The sequence below is a fragment of the Trachymyrmex cornetzi genome, unplaced genomic scaffold (genome assembly GCF_001594075.2).
Source record: "Trachymyrmex cornetzi isolate Tcor2-1 unplaced genomic scaffold, Tcor1.1 scaffold1118, whole genome shotgun sequence".
NCBI classification, from domain to species: domain Eukaryota; kingdom Metazoa; phylum Arthropoda; class Insecta; order Hymenoptera; family Formicidae; genus Trachymyrmex; species Trachymyrmex cornetzi.
In genome coordinates this window covers 86,679-108,747 of record NW_017295674.1, presented here as the reverse complement: position 1 = coordinate 108,747, position 22,069 = coordinate 86,679, and the positions used below count along the sequence as shown (strand labels likewise).

The 22,069-nt window shown below is 34.4% G+C and overlaps 1 protein-coding gene and 1 non-coding gene across 2 annotated transcripts; both read right to left on the bottom strand.

Moving 5' to 3' along the window:
- Positions 1-120: 120 nt before the first annotated feature.
- LOC108763776 (uncharacterized) lies at positions 121-20,987 on the bottom strand. Its single transcript, XM_018511648.1, has 6 exons — positions 20,583-20,987; positions 3,876-3,945; positions 2,519-3,229; positions 1,960-2,194; positions 1,782-1,872; positions 121-1,528 (listed from the first exon to the last, which is right to left on the bottom strand). Exons 2-6 carry the CDS (start codon positions 3,925-3,927, stop codon positions 1,418-1,420), a joined length of 1,200 nt encoding a protein of 399 aa, XP_018367150.1. The 5' UTR covers positions 3,928-3,945; positions 20,583-20,987; the 3' UTR covers positions 121-1,417.
- TRNAR-ACG (transfer RNA arginine (anticodon ACG)) lies at positions 17,785-17,857 on the bottom strand. The gene has a single exon. It is a non-coding gene; the product is annotated as a tRNA-Arg (tRNA).
- Positions 20,988-22,069: the final 1,082 nt, after the last annotated feature.

Genomic DNA, 22,069 nt, shown 5'->3' with positions numbered 1-22,069 from the left:
CATTTACACAATTATAAATCCAGAACCTTTAATTTATTAGGTTTAGTGCTTTTATTTAAATAAATTTTTGGAACAAAGATTATGCATATGTATATATATATATATATATTATATTACACGCTCTATTGTAAAATAACCGTTATAAATCTAAAAGTCATAAAAATTTGGGCATCTGTCCAATTGTCAATTCAAGTCGGAACAATTGGATCACGTTAAAAATAAAGATTACGGATAAAGGAAGGGACGGCGGGAATGTGTATAATACATGAAAGTGTTTATTCACAACCGTTATCATAAACGAGCCAAAGATAATTTTACACATATTAAACGCTACGATCTATCACAATGGATTCTCTGTCTTTTTTTCCCCCCCATTTCGAATGTATAGAAATATATTTAGGTAAACGCTAACGCTATTTAAAATTAATCACGTCTCACTTGACGCGACGGCAGATTTGCAATATTTGCACATCTATACATAAAACGTTACAATGGTATGTATGTACATAGATACAAGCTAAATTTCTCGTATTGGAAAACATGAATCAATATTTTTGCTGGATATGTCGTAAAGGCGTAAAGCTAGATCTACGTACGATTTGGTCCGATCTTCCGTAAATCTGGTCTTCGAAAATATTTAAGCTATCTGATTAAGCGACTGTCAATATGGCCAAAGCTAATCACCACAATTGTAATGCAATTTTAAAGTGAAACTGTAGAAGACACCGGTATTTAAATCCAAGATTAAAAAAAACCATTAGTAAGTACAATATTGTACGTACGAGTTCCAATTCGCAATATTGGAAGCATTGTACTATAAATATTAGGGATATTACTTCAATATCCTTATTAAATTAATTCTTCTTTTAGTTTAGCAAATGCTCTAGCTATGAACTAATATAACCTTATTTGTACTCTTACTTTTCTAGAATAATGTTATTATATTAATTTAATAATAAAGTACATCAATTTTCATTTTTATTGCACTATATCATTAATGGAAATATTTAAGGATAATTCCGCCACTTCCCGCCTAAGCGCGACTTTACCGGTCGCATGCGTCGTAGAAAAATATAGGAACGATGGAAGTGACATAAATCAACACGTCGCGAAATGACAGATACGTGCCGATTCGCAATTTTGATCTATAATTTTTTTACGTCGTACAGAGTAATAACGTCCAAGGTAACTAACATTCGATGCAGCCCATCAAAACTGATTAATGACTCTCAAGCGCTGCATGTTCTCACTGCCTCCAGATATACATCGGGCAACAAAACTTGCTGCACGATAATTAGAATACGGTATCTCGGACGTGTAAGTACTATTGCTCAAGCAGAGAAACTTGCTCATGTGCTTCACCGTCGGAAATGCTAAATGTCTCGATTCTCTTTCCGGGATGGGTTATCTTCTTTTGTCATAGCTTCGTATGTTTTACACTGTCAGTCCAATAATTCTGTATTGTCATTGCCTCTAGTGAATTTAGGAACGAGTCATTATCCAAACTGTACATTTCCTCCGAGTTATCCTGCAAGTAAAACAAATATTTTTATATAACATTTTTGACAAATCAAAATTTTATTATCATTTTTATCTTTTAACTGATGTCTAGTACGAAAAATGTCAATACACATTAAAAATATAAATAAAATATAAATAAAATAAAAATAAAAATAAAAATCCTTTATATAACATAAACATATTAGAGATTTATTTGAATAGTTAATTTAATAAATCCCACTGGATATACATTAAATATTTATGAATGTAATAATACTAACGCGAATAGTGGAATCATCGATATAACCGGAGCTATCGGGATTGCTGCATTTATCACTGTTTAATGTTTGCGGAGGGTTCAAGTACTTGCGCCTGAAAAAAGGAATTAATGAATAAATGCTTTAGTAAACGCAGAACGCAGATGTAATTAATACACATTACGACTTCACGACACATTACCTGTATATAATAAATCCGAGACTACCCATTGTGCTGAGCAAAGCCACAGTCGCTAAACAGCTACCTGTAATAGCAGCTATACCCGCAGCGGATGTCGAACCTTGCTCAGTGCTTTCGCTGTTATTACCAGTCTCGTTATAATCGGAAGGCTGATTGTCTCCTTGCACTTGATCCCTCTGGAAGTGCTGCGGGATGAAAGTGTTCCTCGCTCTGCTCAGACGAGTGGACTCGCCAACTGCACATTTGTTTCATGCGATCATTATAAAGAGTTTAAAATACTCAACTCTCTTTCTCTTATCGCTAAATCTTAACCAAGTTAATTCTGAAACTTTTTACATCTATCCTACTTCTATTGTTTACTAAAATGTTAAATTTAATCAGAAATCAAAATACAATTAGTAAGCGTATATGAAAAAGGAGGTCAATGTGTCGGCGTTGTGAAAACAATTTAATTAAAATATAATGCGATTCTCTTATCTTGCGCGAGATAACATAGCCATTAATTGTCGAGATCATTCTCATTTTTATTCACTGTAACACATTTATCTCTGAAGTTTACCTCCAAGGATAGACGCCGCTGTAGCGAAATGCTGCGTCTGAGCCACCTCCTCGTCGATCTCGACCTCGTCCTCGGATTGATTAAACGTCCTGATTGCAGCATTACTAGCAGCTCCGGTCGAGGACAAGGACGTTACGAAGGAAGACCTTGTCCTGTTTAACGTCAAGTCAACCTTCGACATTTCTTCTTGAAGAGGTAGCACGGTGAGATCTTCGACTTCCTCGAAGCTAACGTTCCTGGCGACGCTAGATTGATTTCTCTCCTCCTGATCGTACTTCGGTTTACCTGACGATTTGTTAGTTGTCAGGATCCACGTGATCTTGCTGTCCTTCTTCGTCGAGTTCCTGATTCTTTCGACGTTCTCCGCGACGCGCTGCGGTATCGTCGTGCCAAGCGGCTCGACGTTGGAGATATTACTGCGGAAACTTAGCTCGACTGTCTCGTGGACGCTCGTTTCAGAAACAGTACCTCCACGTTCTAGTAGCAACGAGGCGATAGTAGTGACGGATTGCTGCCTGTCAGGCACTACGGCTGTATTCGTCTGTGGATAAAGACCAATAGCCTTAGCGATTCGAAAAGTCGGCCTGGTTGACTTCGACGTGCGATAAATGTTTTCGACCTCGATCGTCGAATCAGATGTCACCCTTGGAGACGATTGAGACTGGTTGACGGGATTCGATGTGGTTGACGGCAAAGGATTCCCAAAAATCACTGAAAAAGAAAGATGGAGTATGATCACTGAATGAAGATGAATTACACAATCATTAAATCGTGTAATGCCTCTTGCGAGAGAGAGTTTCAACTGAGAATCTAAATAACACTGTATATGAAAAAAATTAAACGTAAAAGCTTCGTGCAAACTAATTTTTCTTTAATTAGAATTTAATTAGCATCCTTATGTTTTTTAATTTCTTATACCAAGTTTCTCTTTCTTAATTTACAATAAATTTCTTAGTGATTAAATTTACATTAAAATTATTTAAACTACGACTTAAATACATATAATATAAATTACAATACAAAAAATTTTATCATACTTAATCGTAACAAAATATTAATAATTGAGACTACATTTCTCTAAATTATTTGAGCGATAAAGCAAACTACCTAGTAAAAAAGATTAATAACTTTTTATGAATGTCATCTGGATGAAGTAATTAAAACAGAAGACTTTAAGAAGTTGCGCGAATCTTTTTATTGATTTTAACAGACTTAATGGAAGATAGTTAAAAGTAAAATAATTAATAAAATAGAAGATAGTTAAAGACAATTAAGATAAATACTAATAAGTTGAAAAAATCTTACTATGTAAAGATGTTATTTAACAAAAAAAAAGAACAATGTAACGATGACTCACCAAGAAATTGCGCGGTAACCCAGAACCAGTGCATCCACCAATGTAGCGTCATCGCGTCATCTGGATGTATCTGCAAATACGAAAGTACCTATATATACCAGCACACCTATATGTATCAACAAACGTGAGGAATCGTACAAGCAATTTAAATATACCAAATATCGTTCTATTTCTAATGATTTTCTAAACCCGAACAAACGAACAATCGACTTGGTCGCCTCGTCGCTTTTGAGAGAAGGTAATGTTAAAAACCGGTGAGTAATCCTCGACCAATCGTGTTGTTTGATCGTGAAATCTGTGAGTCATTGAAGAATTTTAAAACCAAGACCGGCGGTTCCAGCTTCCAAGTATATGGCGAATATCGAGATAACTGACGATGAGTAAAAGGAATTATAAAATACCTTTAATAAGCGGTTATTTGTCGTACACGCGACTCATTTCAAGTTTAGAGATATAGATCCAGATTTTTTTTTAATTTTTGTACAATTTCGAACAGGTGTTTGTCGTTCATCCAAATTTCGAAAAAAGTAAAATTTCATAATTCCAAGTCGGTTGAAAATATCTGCTTGAGATCGACTTCGTGGCTATATACCACTTGTCGAATTTTCGAGTGCGCACTGGCACGATAATTTTCATGCCGAATAACGTAAGATGCAAGATTGAAATTATGATGGACCAGTGCCGCCGGCCGACCGGTTGAACGCAGATGCTCGTACGCAATCTTAAGTGCCCACAGCTACCTTTCGAGAGAGCCTTCGTCTGGTCTGTTTGATAAATTCGAACGCATTTACGATTGCACGGAAAGTGATAAATCATGGTAAATGTAGCATAAGACATATACAAATTTAAAATCAAAATCTCGATAAAAATATTATAGTCGGTATTCATAATCGGTTTTTATTTCAAGTCTTAAAATGCTAATAATAATATCTTAAGATGTTAATGTAACTCTGTGACTGGTTTATAATAGCTTAAGACGATCTTAAATATAAGAATAGACTATGAATACACCTAATGTATAAATCAATATATATAGGGCAAATCTTTTGAGAATAAATAAAAATTAATCGTTATACCTTAAAGTATTATAAAATTCTGATTAAAAAAAAATTTTATATATAATATTAAAAAATTTGTTTTTTTAAAGAGAAATATTGGGGATATAAGATATCTAATACGTATTTAATCATTATTTATTTATCTATATCATCATTAATTTATTTATATAGAAAAATATTGAACTGCAGTAATTAAATTAATACAGTAAAACATTTGTTATATAATATGTTCACTTATGCACCGATTTACAAAGTTTTGTGCGCACAAAATGTAGCAGAAAGATGCGATCGTTAAACAGGAGGATATAGTGCGACGGTCGTGCTCTGTTGATCGCAACTAGTTGCAACTTAAGACGTGACACGAATAGGATATCGAGACTTTACTTTGAACAAAGATTGAACGACAATATTTTTCAATTTTATCACTAAAGAGTTCACTTGTGAAACTGCGTATAAATTACAATTCAAAATAAAAATTTCATCGAAATATAGATAGAAATTTTATCTAAAAATATAAATTGAAAATAACACTTCGGTATATATTTATATACCGATATAAATCTTTTAATTATATTCCCGATGGTTCAGTCGTTCTTTCTCTAAATTAATAAATTAATTAATATAAATATAGATTAAAATGTAAAATGTTAATTCCTTATAAATATTGTACACATAACAAATAAAAAGCATATAAATAAATACAGTTGCAACTGATTTTCGCGTATAAGAATCATGATGATAAAAATTTTTGAGCAGAATCTAAACATTATCCTGTCCTTCACAGACTGTGCGAGCGGACAGTCCTGTTTTCTCGGACAAAGTAATTACGGAATCAAGGAGCACGGAGAGTGAGACATTCGTCCGTGTACAGTTAGTCATGCTCCCCCAGTTGTAACCGGTCACAATCTTTGCATGGATACAGCTCGGTGGTGAACTGAAGTCTGAAAAAAAGAAGAAGCACGTGGGTCGCGGAGGAAGTCGCGCGCAATTTTCCCACCGGTACTCCGGACTTAATAAAGATGCTGGAACAAAAGGTACGTCGCAAACGAGCCGCTCCTCTTTTCCGAGCGACAAAAGGTCCATCTCTTTGACAACTCCGCACCCTCCACGTCGGTGTGACTTCATTCAGGGACCGGAAACGTGGCCTCGTACGTCGTATGGGGGGTCGCATGCGGAAGGACCGGCAGGGACGCAGCCAGGAATTTTTGGATATCTTCCGATGCGACAGGCACTCTTAAATCTTCGGTATCATTCCTCGTGTGGCATACCCAAAGTTTCTTTTATTTCGCTACACTATAACTTTTTAAATAATAATAAAGATACATATATTTGTCTGTTACTGTTATATTTCTCAATGCAGTTATTTTTACTGTTACATCTATTGTTATATTTCTGTAATAGCGGTTTGTTTGAAAAAAAAAATTTGTCTATAATATTTCCATATCTTCAATATGTTCAATTTTTATGTGATATTTTTCGCAATATCCAGTGTCGTAAGTATGTTACAAAACGGTATAGAGTGGCACTGAAGGATTAAAAGTCGAGATAGAAGAAAACGGGGAAGTTTTTATAACAAGAACTCTTAATTCTGAAATTATTTAAATAATTTTTACATATATCCTTTCAAAAATACTTGATGTTTGTCGATATTTAACATTCGCTACGTATACGCTGAATGTCCGCATTGCGTTTTTAGCACACGGACAACATTTCTCACGCTTGTTTCCGCGAAATTGCGGTTTATTCTAGAAACGGCGATAATCGCGTATTATACGCAGAGCTGCGACAACGTTTGTCACAAACCACTGATTTTCGTAAATAAGGTCCGCTTTTGATAAATGCTGATTTATGAATATCATGCGAATTAACAACAGATTCGATTAAATAGGAGATTACAGTTGCGTTATATTTCGTTTTAAGATCAAAAGGATAACAAATAAGTGCTCCTCTATGGTCGACGCTAACGCGTCGATGATAATACGTACCGTATACGAAACAATTAGTGCACTTCTCGAACACGGTCCCGGTTGCGCTGCAAAGTATGAAATTGCGTCGAAGCGTAAGAAAAAAAACGCACTGCATTTCGCGCGTTGCGTAATTCCACTTCCGCGTGCTAAGAGCCTCGCCCCACTTCGTTTTCAGACCGGAAGGATGCGCAATGTGCTCAAGTATAAACGCGCTAATAATCCTGTTAACTGTTATTATTACCGCTGATAGATTACGTGCGAACGTCTCTAACATTGAAAAAATTCCAGAATTCATGGAAGCTTTACACTCTAAGTAGACAAGAAAGCAAAAATATAATCAAAAGCAAAATTTTTAATATAAAAATAAATAAACATAATACAACTGAAATAGCACTACGAACTTTTGTTCCGGTCCAATATTTTCGTGTTCCAGTATTTTTGCGAAAGGAAGACTTAATAACAAAAATTTAATAACAAAGGGGACTTCAGTATCGAAAAATAATTTTTTAAATACAAAACTAAAAGCACACACCGAACAGCGAATCAAGGAAGTGTTTCTTTCCCTGTATATTCTATGTTTCGTTCCACTTAGTTTTCAGACCAAAGAGATAATTGATTTAATGAATTCGCTTCTATCGCGTGCTGCTTTACATAGTCTTCGTGAAAGCTTGTACAAAAAAATTGGCCGATTCGCGCAGGAACGTGCAACCGGAGTTCAACGACCGTCATATACGAAGTTCTCCGAACCAGGGACAACGAGTTTAATACGTACCTTAACAACATGATTCTTGTGAAATTTCTAATCTTTCTATTGCGTCGTTTCATCCAAGGCTCTGTACTTTATCATACTCGCAGTTTTCTATTTCTGTATCCATAGATCTTTATCTCTCTTTTATTTCACACGTCATACTGCAATGCAATTTATTATCAATGATATCATGCCATCGAACTACAGCACTCAAGTCACGTAGCCATGGCAATCAACGTGCTAACTAGCGACCTTCGCACCTTTTTGCCGCAATTTACACAAACCTTGACTTTATAGTTTTCATAAAGTGAAAAATATAACGCTTTGTATCCTTAATAATTAATCGAATTGCTTAAATGTAACAAGACTTGATGTATGAAAGATATTCAGACTCATTGCCATCGATTTGCAGATTGGACAACAAAACGTTTGATGAAAAGTGAGAGAAGTCCGCGACAAGATACAATCATTGGAGCATAAAGTAGAAATGCGTATTCGTTTCTTAATCATACAGCATGATATCCGGAAATACGGCGATAAAAACCAATGCAGCAACGCTGAGTGGAAACTCGTTTCTTCGCACTTGATTTGCTTTTTTTCGAAAGTTAATCTGGATTAAATTTAATACTTGAATCGCAAAATTCAATACTAGTATTTTCAATAAAAAAGCTGAAAATAAAATTATTCTCTAAAGTTTTACGAAAAACTGATGTTACAATCAAAATTTTTGTTAAAAAAATGTAGAAAGTTCATTAAAAATAAAATATTGAATAATAAAATAGCCTTGAACTTATTATATTACGCTATTAAACTGATCTATATTTTTTTAAATGTAATATTCAATAAAAATCAGAGATACTTCAACGCAAGACATTCTTGCAAACTTTTGTTAACGCATAAAGTTAGATAAAAATATTATAATACTACAGAAATAATAAACAAATATATTAATACTATAGCTATAAATAGATAGAACACTTTATAGATATAATACTACTAGACAGTATTATAATTGCTTCTTGCAATAATAGATCGGGAACCAGGAAGATATTCAGCATCGAAGTAGAGAGAAATGCATTTGAGTCATCGATGAATTAATGCTCGTGAAGAGACAAAGTGGGGCTAACGAGGACACTAAAGTAAATCGCGATTTACCGCTAAGCCTCGTGCTGTCGAGTGCCCGAATGAACGCGAATTATCGAGCGCATTAGCGTAGTCTGCGAAGCTAATGACCATGAACCGATTAATCGGATGTTCGTCTTGGTTCTTCTGCCATTGTTAATGGAGCAATCTGCGCCATCAATCCACAAAAGGGTCAATTTCAGCAATTAACTAAATTCCTGTAATAAACTAATCGGTCATCACTTCAATTTTCTGACCAACTTGTGCAACAGCAGATTAACAGCTTAAGCCGGTACTGATTCTTTCTCTCTCTCTCTCTCTTTATAAAATCGTTATTTCTTCAGAATTCACCATTGAAAATTCCAGGGTAATGCCATGTACGAAGTCTTTCGGTTTTTACGTTTATCGAACGTCATTTGCCTTATTTACTGTAATTGCGCTGCACAAGTTTTATCGCGACCTTTTTTTCCTGTTGGCGCAGCGATAAAGAACATTCGTACTACGTTACATACGACACGTGGCATATCATTCAACGTTCGCAACATAATATAATATATTTGCAAAATATAGAGAAAATATATAAAACACAAATATTAAAACCATGAAGGACAGGTGATATATCCGGCACATCGATCATGCGCGAATGATCGAGCTTCTTTATAATTTTCGAATTTAATCTCTACATAAATACTATGAAAATGTCCAATCAACAATGTAAATGTGCAAATATATACATTAATTTTTTTCAAAAATTATAATTCTAAAATTAAATTTAAATTAATATTTCTTTATAAACGCAATTTTGCTAAAGAAATTTTAATTAAAAATCAGTCAAGCTGGCACAATGCACAGCCAACCAGAAAGAATAAAATCACTTGTTAAAGGAACGTCAGTCTTTCTAGGCGAATTTAGGCGGCAATAGCAACAGCAGCAGCAGCTGCTGCTGAACAGTCAGATCATCTTCGATATTATATTCAGAGTATGAACTTTCACACACATTCTTCGATAGTAATCTAATTTCCTTCGGTAAAGTTTCACTATATTTCAAAATCGCGTGATTGTAGGACTCGCATGTACACGTACAAAATCTTCCCAATTATTCTTACGTAAAAGTATATTACACGTGAGAACCTCGGCCATTAATTAGGCGAATTCACAATTTAAAGTTTTTTAAAAGTTTAAAATTTGCAAAGCAAAAAGTAAAAACAACGGTGCGCTGACATTTTTATAGGACGACAGTTTCGTCGTCTTCGATTTTTGTGACGAGGAAATATTTAATCAACGAGACACGGAAGAAAGTCGAACATTACTAGAATTTTTTTTGTTTTATCGATGTACAAATTTTCTGTAAACTACATTTCACAATGGCATTTACGAGAGAATTGATAAACACGATTAATCAAATTTGTCGAAAACTCACATAACCAGAATTATAATGAAAATAAATGTTATTTTTTAATATCAGACAGAAATAAAACATATCCATTATTCGTGGAATTTTTATAATACAAAAATCATCTAGAAATATGGATTTGTTTAATATGCAAATTATATTATGACACGCGCGACCTTTTTCCAAATAGAATAATCCTGCAATATTCGCGTTTTCGTTTTGAAGCATCGCTGTAATAACATGATTTCAACGAAGCTGATCAGATCTATTAAATGTAAATACACTATTCACTATACAACTTTCACAATTACGTTCATACGTGGACAATATAAAGTATAAATACAAGGTAACATGAAACCGTAACAAACTCTGTAATAACATCGCAAAGCCGTCAAATTTATTCAAAGAATTATTAAATACAATTAGAATGTAATACTATGAATTTTTACCTAAACTTTTACTTGAACGATATATTATTTAATTACCTTATTTATTCGTAAAATTAAATAAAATTCAGTTCAAGTAATAATTCACGAAAAAATTAATTATATTGCATTCTAATTTTATTTTACAAAAATATGTAATAAAATTAAATAATGCATCATTTTTTTTCTACAGAAAGAATGCTTTTGCTAATGTATTCAAACATTTAGCTAGATATACGGATCTAAAAATAATATTGTTGAACCACAAAATAATTACATAAGAAACTCAAGCATGATGAGTAAGTTGTAAAAAATGTTGACGTTCCAACAATTAGATTAAACATACACAATTTCTACATAATTATTTGGTAATCGCGAAAAAGAATTATTTTTAGATCTGTATTCAACTAAATTTTTTAATATAAAAAACCGTTCTTTTCCTGTATTAATATTTCGTCAAAATTCTGTGAACAATGACCCATCGATTCCACTATATACCTACGCTACACGTCACGAAACTTGTTACTCGCCGAGGAATTATCAGCGTGACGATCGCAAGGTATTACGATGGAAATTTTTTCGACGCAAGAGATTTCTACGGGGCAGATTTTCAGACAATCTGACCTATTCTTCGTAATAGTTTCACCTGCTACGAAACGTATTCTTGTAGCCTATTGTTTTCCACATATACGTTCGCCGTCGTAATGCTCCGGAAAGCGACATCGTTCCCTGAGCAATCGGTGTCACTCTTTATATATATACGTTTCTCCTCGCCAAATAAATAAAAATAATTTTAAACCATTACATCCTACCTCTCTATCATTTCACCGGTAAACAATTTGACATACATATTATAAGGTATAGTGAAAAGTCGGAAAAGGCTTTTAAAAATTTGAAAGTGATTTTTTTCTTGGATACTTTCGAAAATTCTTTGCATTGAGATGATCGATCATATATTTTAGACATATTTAATTCATTGCACTTTTGAAATCTGTAATAATTATATTAATTGTAAATTTAGTTTGTAGAAATAAAAAACAATAGAAGAATTCGAAAATAATTGATTGTGACGGTAATAAAGCATCCATTTGCACAGATGTTCGCACAAATGCTTTTACGAATCAAACTCGCTCGTGAAAGGAAGAAAGTAAAGATGAAATCTCTATTGACGATCGAAAGTTCGGATGAGTTCATCCGAATGGCAATTACACTCGTATCGACCCCGCGAAAGTGGAATTCGAAAACGTAGAAATTGGCTATGCAGTATTCACGTCTTTATAATAAATCCAAACATTAATTTATATTCTATTATGACAACCGAATTGAATCTACGATATTAGCGGGTTCGATAAATTACGATTCGTAATTATAACTGATTTATCATACAAGCTACTGTATCTGTTCATTCTAATCGATTGCTTCGGTTTATTGGTTCAAAACATTAGTTACGCTCACTCTGTTTTAAAGATTATTATATCCATATTTAATTACATTAGAAAGAGAGAGAGAAAGGAGAGAGAGAGAGAGAGAAAGAGAGAAAGCTTAATTGATATTAAGTATGGAATAAGCTGGTAAAGTATCATAATACACCATTCTATTTGACATGATATCGTATTGATTATCTCGCTTCGATATATATCTCTCTTTGTTAATATATTAACTTCAACATAATTGCATTTATAGTAAACAATCGTGTAGTTTAATAAGTATATCAGGAATAATCTTGATTGATAATAGTTGATAAAAATTTGAAGATATAGTCTAATTAATTGAAAGAACACCGCGCGCGCGAGTCGTAATTTCTATTTCAAATCTCGTTAAATATATCTGTTACTATATTGGATAGTATTATTCTGCAAAACAACGCGCTTTGATTGCCATTTGTCTTGGATTATCTACGTAACGCGAACAAATGGATATTTAACAGATACGATAACAATGATACGCAGCTATCTCTTGCTGCTTGGGGAGCATAAAAAGCGATGTCAATTTACTGGCGGGAATGGCTTTTATCATGGAAGCGTTTTCTATATACAACGTACTATGAAATAATAAGTCTTGTCCTTATACGGTATGCTGCATCGATCATTAACCGAAAAAAATTAAAAATAAAAAAGACGCTTTTTAATTCTGACAAAAAGTGTTTTTTGTAACAAAAAGTTTTTCTTGTAAATATATTCGATAAATCCATTACAATATTATTATAACTATGTGCGCATAAAAGACATCTTTGTTAAAAGAAGTAGCTCTTAACTGATTAAAGAATAATGCACGAAGCACTGACGCTACATCGATTCTGTATGAAGTTCACGTAAGAACATTTTATGGAACATTCAATATAGCATATTGGCAGCGACGATATGACCCGTGTGTACAATTAAAGATCGCTATTACCAGTTATCATTACTTAACCGACGTTTAAGTGATATTAGCTGACGCATCGGTTTGTTAACTCGTCGACACGACAGGCGCACAATTCCAAAGGAACGTTCCGTTAGATACGAGAAAATTATGGAAAAAAAAAACACGGGGCACGTAATCCGTCCGTACTACGTGTATCCGCGAATTTCTATCCCCCTTCACAGGGATAATAGTTATAACGCATATATTATTTGCGAGAGCGAAAGCTTGTCTACAGCTACACCAGTCACGCATGCGTTGTTGCAAAACCGGCGAAAGTAAAGATTCACTTTCGTAGCCGTTTATTGTAAGTCTGTCTCGCGTGTGCGATATAATTTAATAATATAATTATAATGAACAAGAAAAGGATGTGATCGATAAAATCGACAGGAGTAGCAATCAGATTAGCAACGCCTGCAACACGCTTAAATCACCGCCTTTGAAGTTATTGCTTATTCTGTTCCAATTCAGTCGTTGTATTATGATCGATTTACTGAGAACTTTCCGAAGTAGGCTATTGACGAAAAGTTTGCACGCTAATTTTCAACAATAGATAACAATTGCCATCACGTAATATCATATAAATTTATGGCCCCAACAAAAATGTCAAAACGATTTGTGTATATAATACTCGCGCGCAATAATAAATATTTTATATCTAAAATAATAAGTAATAAACAATAATAATATCGATATAAAAAATATATCCAAATTGTTAAAGCTTTTAAACAATTGTAACACAATAATTTGTGTATATTATATGATATTGTTACGCTCGTTTATCAATTTTTATATATTTCGTTTTGGATTATAATCCATTTATTTCGTACTGCATACGAATTTGTTTTTTCATAAAACAGAATAAACCATTTCGGAAAATCTGGCTATAGGCGCAGTGTTTACCATGTATTAAATTATTTTTGGTCAAAAAAGTGAAATTTATTAATATTTTTAAATCTACATCTACATAAAAAGAATGCAAATCATTCGGTTTTTGCACAGCATCACACAAACGGTCATACGTGCAAGTGCGAAGATTCGTTTAACAATAAGTGGCATGCCACTGTGAAGTCTCGCTGTGCCGCAATTAGCGCAGCTCTACACAACAGAGACACGTCGCGTTTCAAAGAAAAATTGCGGTTTTTCGCCCGCAGAGTAGCGTCATCACCGTGGATTCACGTCGTTAAACATAATCATGAATGTTGATGTAGGGAAAATTCCAAGCTGTCTTATACTCACTGTATATTCAAATTTCTATTTTTATACGGAAAGAATAGTTTTGCTGAAATATCTATAAATTTAGCCAAATATGAAGATCTAAAAGTGATTCTATTGGACCATCAAAATAATTATGTAAGATGCTCACACAAGCATGATAATTAATGCTGCAAAAGTTTTGACGTTCTAATAAGCTTAAGCAAACTACATTTATTACAACAATTACTTTGTGATGATACAACAAAATTAATTTCAGATCTAATCTTCAGTACTGCTGCAAAACAGTACTGTACTTTCCATTTGATAAATTAATTACCTAATACTAATTGTATAACTACGCATATAATCGTTCACATATTCTTGTGATTATTTTGTGCACACCTACACGAGAAACTGTTAATTATTTGTCATTTTATTAGTTATTAGACGAAGATTCTAGTAAAAATCTCACGGAAGGTGAGCTACAGCGAGAGTTACGCAGAATTTCGCACGCCAACGCGCGTGCAGGTAATATGAATCAACTTTACATCAACTTGGTCGTAATGCTCGACGAACTACCATTTAATAGGATTACTAGTTGCGTCTCTCTAGGTCATGCGGCACGAAGCCCGTGATAGATATCTTTTAATCAGCAGGACGACCTACTCTAGGAAATGTGCGTGTATAATACGCACACCCACCCGCTTTCATCACGACGAAAATCAGTGATGCATCTCCCGTGTCCTAATGTACAACGGCGTACAATAGCGAATTTATGCTGCTTAAGTAAAGCTTTCTCACGCGCGCTCGCGCATTGTTATTTCGAAACGATAGGCGAGCAAAGGTACTATTATGAGAAAGAGAATGGCTGGCTTGGCTTGTTTCCTCGACGGGCTGGTAACACGCGCCACTCTCCATCGCGCACGAAGAAAAGCCGAGATAAACGAAAGGAGCCGAAAGGAGGAAAGGAGTTTCCTTTCTTGCAAACCGCACCCGATAACACGATGCGGAAAAGAAACCACTTTCGAGAAAACGATAACATCCTGCCGGATCTTGCGTGAAAACTGTTTACTAAGTAATTGAGGAAATCCAGTAAATCGAGTTTGCTTGATGAAAATCTGATGAAGTTCTAATCGTTCATTTTTGATCATAATATCGATACTATATAATGTTTATTTTGTGAAGATTCAACTTTCTCGTGTATTGCCACCTATTGCCAAGTATTGCTAATGTATTGCTATAGCAATGCCTGTATACATATATGTTTATGTATTACCAATACATAGCAACACATTAGAAATACTTGGCAATATTGTGTGCGATAGATGGCAATACATAAGATGGGTGACTCCTCGATTTATTTTTTCATTTATTCGAATTGTATCCATATTGTTCACTCATTGATATAATCGAAGTGACAAAAATGATACACGGAAAAAACGGTTTTGTTGAAATATTAAAAAATTTAGCTGGATATACAGATCTGAAAATAATTTTATTAGACTATTAAAATAATTATGTTGGACCTTCAAGCTGATTGCTAGAATATCAAAACTTTTTACAGCATTATAATTAGCATGTTGAGTTTTTTTTACATAATTATTTTGGTGGTCCAATAAAATTATATATATTTTCAGATTTATCCACCTAAATTTTTTTAGATATTTCATCAAACTCATTCTTTCCATGTAGATTTTAGATACCCTTTATATGGGTTAAACTGATGAAAAAATCTCCCGATGAAAAAAATTTTTATTCTCGCAGACAAATTGCGTCATATAATTCACACTCGTGTAAGCTGGAGGTAATTCGATAAAAGGAAATAGTGACTCCTTTCACCGTTAATTACATTTCCTCAATACATGGATACAACAAGGAGTTTCCTGATCGGTATGTTCCAAACAATACAGTTCGTGAACAAGAGCGGATACCAACAAAGTAAACCACGAATCTCGGATTTGTTCCAGTCGTTCGCACGATGACGAGCAGAGGAAATAGACGCTTCCTGTACGGAAATTCACGACCTTCGGCGGAAGCCCGAGGGAGACCGCAAATGACGTTAGAGGAACAGCTGAGAGAATAATTACGACGTACCAACATTGCGATTCTACGAACGAGTGACACTCGGCAATGTACAGAATAAATATTCTACAACCTTCGATACTGATTTAAAAATAATTTCTCAATAAAAGAAAATTTTTATTTAAAATTTTTCGATTCTGATTCTTATTGATTGTCTATTTCTGAGTTTTAAATATAGATAATAACGTCAAAGAAATTCTTCGGAGATACGATCCGGATTCTTTTCTGTCCGTGAAAATAATAACGCGTGTACCAAGCGTCATAAATTCCACAGAACGAATTCTCTCTGGCACTTATTCGAAGTATCAAAGCCGGAAATCTCAAGGCGTCATGGAGACGGAGTAAAAGAATTTATCTCGAAATACACTCGGTAGACGGTACACGAGATGCGCCCTGAAGCATGGAAAAAAAGAAGTGGACACGCGCGTCAGGTCGGCGCGTCCGGAACGTAGACTATTTCTGGACATTCCCCGAAGAATCCGTTACAAAAATTCGATTCCTCGTTGCTCTTTATAGTTTAGACACGCCGTTCCGATGCATCGAATGTCTTAAAAGTACAACTATCGGGAAAATGATAGTCACTCAACTGTAATCTTTTCTTAACGTATCAACGCGTCGAGTAAAAGTTTGTAAACCAATCTTCGGGTTTCATTAAACTTTTATCGCGAGCTACAAATATTGTATCAGGATTCAAAGGATATATATATATATATACATGGAAAAAACAATTTTACAAAGTATTTAAAAATTTAGCTAGATACATATCTGAAAATAACTTAGTTGGAACATCAAACTTACCAAAATAATTAAAAAGTTTAAACGTTGATAAAAACTGCAAACGGTTTTAACATTCTAACAATCATTTCAAGCGTCCCATATAATTTTGATGGTCCAAACAAAATTACAATATTTTTAGATCCACATCTATAAAGCTAAATTTTTAAATATTTCAACTAAATTTTTTAAAATTTCAAAATCGTTCTTTCCGTACAGTGTTTATAAAATTATTTGTATTTTACGCGCGATTATTTTTGCAGTTTGCAGTCACAAACTGTATCGTTTATCACAACATTTCAAAGAAATATTTTACTTAAAAAATATAACAATTGTAAATTTTACGTTAAAGTACTCTTTCTATAAATTCATTGATAAAATAAAAAAATCGTTGCAATATATCGCGCTTATACCACTTTTCTTCATCAGAATTTCCGGTTGTAATTTGCGATAGTATCCGCTTCAGTTATAAATATTAATTATTTTAACAGGCAAACGTGCGATTAATTATATGGATTCTAACTGCGGTAGTAAACACGGCGTAATTACATAGAATACGCAGTATTGATACGCACGGCATCTGTCTTCTGTTTTCCCGACGTGATATATCAACGCAACGCTCGGTTGGACATCGTATATAAACCGGTTATGTTATGTAATCCTCGTTAACAATATACTCCAGCTCGTCAAGGTGCAATGAGTCATAAAAATATGAGATTGAACGGAAGAAAAAAGATACGCCCCGATCCTGCCAGGATTCGAACCTGGAATCTTCTGATCCGTAGTCAGACGCGTTATCCGTTGCGCCACAGGACCAGCTGATTACGAAATAGTTTCAGAAGGCACATATAGGAATATAAAAATCGTCAAACGTAAGTGAGAGATTAATATTTTTCAATATATTGATATACAAAAAATATAACGTAGCAATGGAATTTTATATTCTGATAAGATATAAAGATTCTTTATTTGTTTTTTAAATTGTATTTATCCTTTATGCTTATTTTGTATAACTACAAAATATTCAGAAATGTATGCCATCTATCAAATTTCATAAATTTCCAAATTCGACTCAAAACTGTCATTGAAAAATATTTTATTTATTCTCGGAGCAATCTATCAATCATCCATATATGCGAATAAAGTAAAATTAAAGTGTTATCGGAGAGAGAGAGAGAGAGAGAGAGAGAGATGTTCTAATTTCCGAGAATTATATGGCTTTCTTAGACATTTTTATAGATTTTTTTACTTACGATCATTTGACATTTTGCAATTCCTGTTAAACATTTCAAAACTCATAATCATATATCTCTATAAATAAATTGTGCACTATTCTCAGTGTGCTATACTTGTAAATTCTAAAAAAAAAAGCAAACCTATCAAATGAATAAAAATAAAAAATTATAATAAAAATAAAGGATAATCCGTTCTAATTTTTTAATGAAATACTTTTTTAAAATTCCTAATGACTATCATTTGCCTAAACTCCAAGACTAATATAGTATCCATAGCCACGAGGATAAATCACCGATCATCAAACATTAAGACAAAAGAATTTATCTATCTTTATCTTTTTTCATGACAAAACATTTGATACTGTCTATCGTACGATCTTCCATTGAATTTTAGAAAAGGTCTGATAGAATTAAAGTTAGTTAAAATTTCTAATTATAACAAACAGCTGTACGCTGATAATTTCGTTACGTGCAATATGTCTGGTGCAAACACCCGTCTCAACCGTAAATCATATACGTCCTTCCTTTCGCGACAAGCGAATATTTATTATTTCACAGACGTGTTGAACTGCAGTCACGCATCTTTGGACAAATTGCTCATTTTCGTGATGTGCTGCGTCATAAAATGTCGTTCAGTGCAGTGTCGGTAATAGTATATATAGCCAATAACAAAAAGTTTCACGTGAAAATTTTGTATCTTCTCCATATCTTTGAAGCTTTACGAGGGAATTCTTTTGCGTTCAATTAAGCGTGCATATATCCATTTCTCATAATAGAATATAAAAATACCACTTCTCTAGTTCTAAAAATTAAAAAAAGATAAACTAAATTAAACCGAGATTAAAGTTAACTTGCATTTATGAAATTTAATAGACAGGAATTCCCCAGATTCGCATCAAAATTATCATTGGAAAATAATATTTATTCTGGAGCAATCTGTATCAATCAGTCGTGAAATGAAGACATTAGAGATCTATCGAAGAACAATCAGATTTTCGGATAATTATTTGTGAAGCATCTTGTTAGCCTTACTTTTAATTATCGATTAAACGACACAATTAATTCGCAGGAAAACAAACTGTCGGCTAGATATATCGATTCGTTGATTGTTCTCCTGTTCACTTTTATGAATGTCTCACACGAGGAGACGAAGGCTCGCTTCTACAATATTCAAGATATGAAAAGATAACGCGTCTCGACGCATTTCCGGGATAAGTATGCGGAACGAGTTGTACGCGGTATTGTTTCGCGATTCATCCTCGAGTATCGACAGGCTCGAGCGTGTTCCATACAAGTTTCCTGAAGTTCTCGATAGCTGCGTTCGACGCGTGTCACATTTTTTAACGAACGTCGTGCACGTCGGCAAATCAATACACGACGATGCGATTTCCAGTGAAATCCTGGCACAATGGAGAGCGAAGAGCTGAGAGAAGCTCAATTTCAATATTTATAGGATATTTTACCGTCTCGATTATTTCCGTTTCTCGTTAAAGTTGCAAATTGGAACGAAAAAGTCAGGATAATAGATTGGCACATCCGATACACTTATAACGAACATTCTAATAAACTTTACAACAGAAACTGAACTGCGTTTATGATTATTTCCATATTTCCGTGATATTTCCAGTCCGCTTATTGCGGTACGTATATACATTATCGAAGAAACATGTTCGGATTTATCGAACTCAAAGATCAAGCTATTCTCTCTTTAGTGCCCGTATTTACCAACGTGGACTTTAATCTTCGTTTGATTTACCTTTTATCTTTTTCTAGTTCTAAGAAAAGGATACGGGGTAAATTAAACCGAGATTAAAATCAACTTATCTCAATAAAAATGGACATAAAATAAATAAACTTACTTCGTTTCAAGAATCACCCGCGTAACAGCGAAACTTTGAAATAGTAGAAGAAATTCGGCTCGCTTTTCTCTTTCTTTCTTAAGTAATTCGGTTCGGGAGGAAAAGTGTACAAACGGCCGGGAAAACTACTGATTTCATAGTCTACGACACACAATATCGCGCTTTTACGTAAGGTATCCACGAACGAAGTAGCGCGGAAAGCTCGCTTTTCGCCGCGTGCGTGAACCAGCGTGAACGCCGCGAGTCGATAGGCGCGCGGCGACTCCAGTGCTCCAGTATTTACGTCGGTGTGTCACGTTGACAGCGAGCACGGTTGGCTCCGGCTCGTGCACGCCAAGTGCACGACAGCGTAACGCGATACGCCCGGCGAACCCTCGTTGGGGGAAAAAAAAAAAAAAAAAAAAAAAAAGGCGCGTATCGACACGCGAACGATCGTTGGACACTTACGATTAGCTGCGGGAGATCTCGTGCGTCGCTGTCACCCTGTCGTTATTCACCCCGGAGACAGGAGGGTGCTCGACGTTCGGTCGCGCTGAACGGAGACGTTCGGCGTCTGTTGAGAGAAGGGGAGAGAAAAAAAAAAGTACGGCGAGAGCCTCCAAACTCGCCGATCGTCGTTTCCGCAGTCGCCGCAATTATCGATGCGATCACGTGGATCACATTATCGCGTAGAGAAACCGCTCAGAGATACGCAAAAGCGGTTGAAACGCGCTGCCATCCGTCGCGTACCATCATCACACTCGCCATTTTGATTTACACTGACGGTTGTTCCGTCGCGGGCGGTAAGGTGTCCTGCGCGACGCGGGACCTGCGCATGCGCGCGACAGGTGGCTGCCTGGGTATCATACCCTTTCACCCCCACCGCCCCCGCCGATTCGCCGTTGATTCCAGGTGACGAGCGGAAAATGCAAATTTATTATCTACTTTATCAACTCGCAAAGCTTCATGCGAGGGTTCGTAGTTTCGAAATCTATCGCATACGTTACGATTATAATTCGAGATTACGTTTACTTTGAACTTTGTCATTATAATTACGTTAAGTTTATATACGATAATCTTTTTCATGTGGACAATACAAGTAATGTAAAGTATGTAAATTAATTATAAATTGGATAACACAATGCAGAAAGAAACAATTCAATTTTATGATTGTAATATATATCTTAGTTCAATATTAATAAATGAAAATATATGAGCGAAATATAAGCTTCAATGCAGTCCAGTCTACGACAAAGAACATATTTGGCTTCGAGTATCTATAGATTATTTATGTTATAGATGATACATAAATATACATATAGTACGTTCATATTATGTATAGATTAGTATATTTTACGCGTAAACGTACAACCCTCCGAAAATTTATAACATATACGTAACGCATATATTATAGTATTTTCATATGCAATATTTTTTTGAGAATAAAACTCTTGTGCCTCAATCTTTGACACCCGCGCACTCTCGAGGAGATGTAACGTATTTATTAATTATTATTGCGCAAGATGTAATCATTAATTTTGGTCCGAAATCAAAATATGAAGAAACAATATATTTATATATTATAAAAAAATTGAACTTACAAATGACGGTATAAACTTAATGTTTAAAGTGCGAGAAATTTATTTGATCAATCAGCTGATTTCTCGCTTTCAGCTGAAGCTAACATATCACCTATTGTCGGTAATATACCGATTCTACTTGTTCAATTTTTCTAACTAATCAAGAATAGATAAAAGGGAAATTGTATCTAATTTATTCAAAAAATTTCGAATTTTTTAACATAGAAATAACAGGAGGATTGGGAAATATATATATATATAAATTTAAATATTTTTTAAATGGAAGTAAATGTTAAAAAAAAATTTAGTTAAAAACATTGACAACCGCAGCATTTTTTATGTTAATTAATCCTTATACTAAATTCATTGTTACAT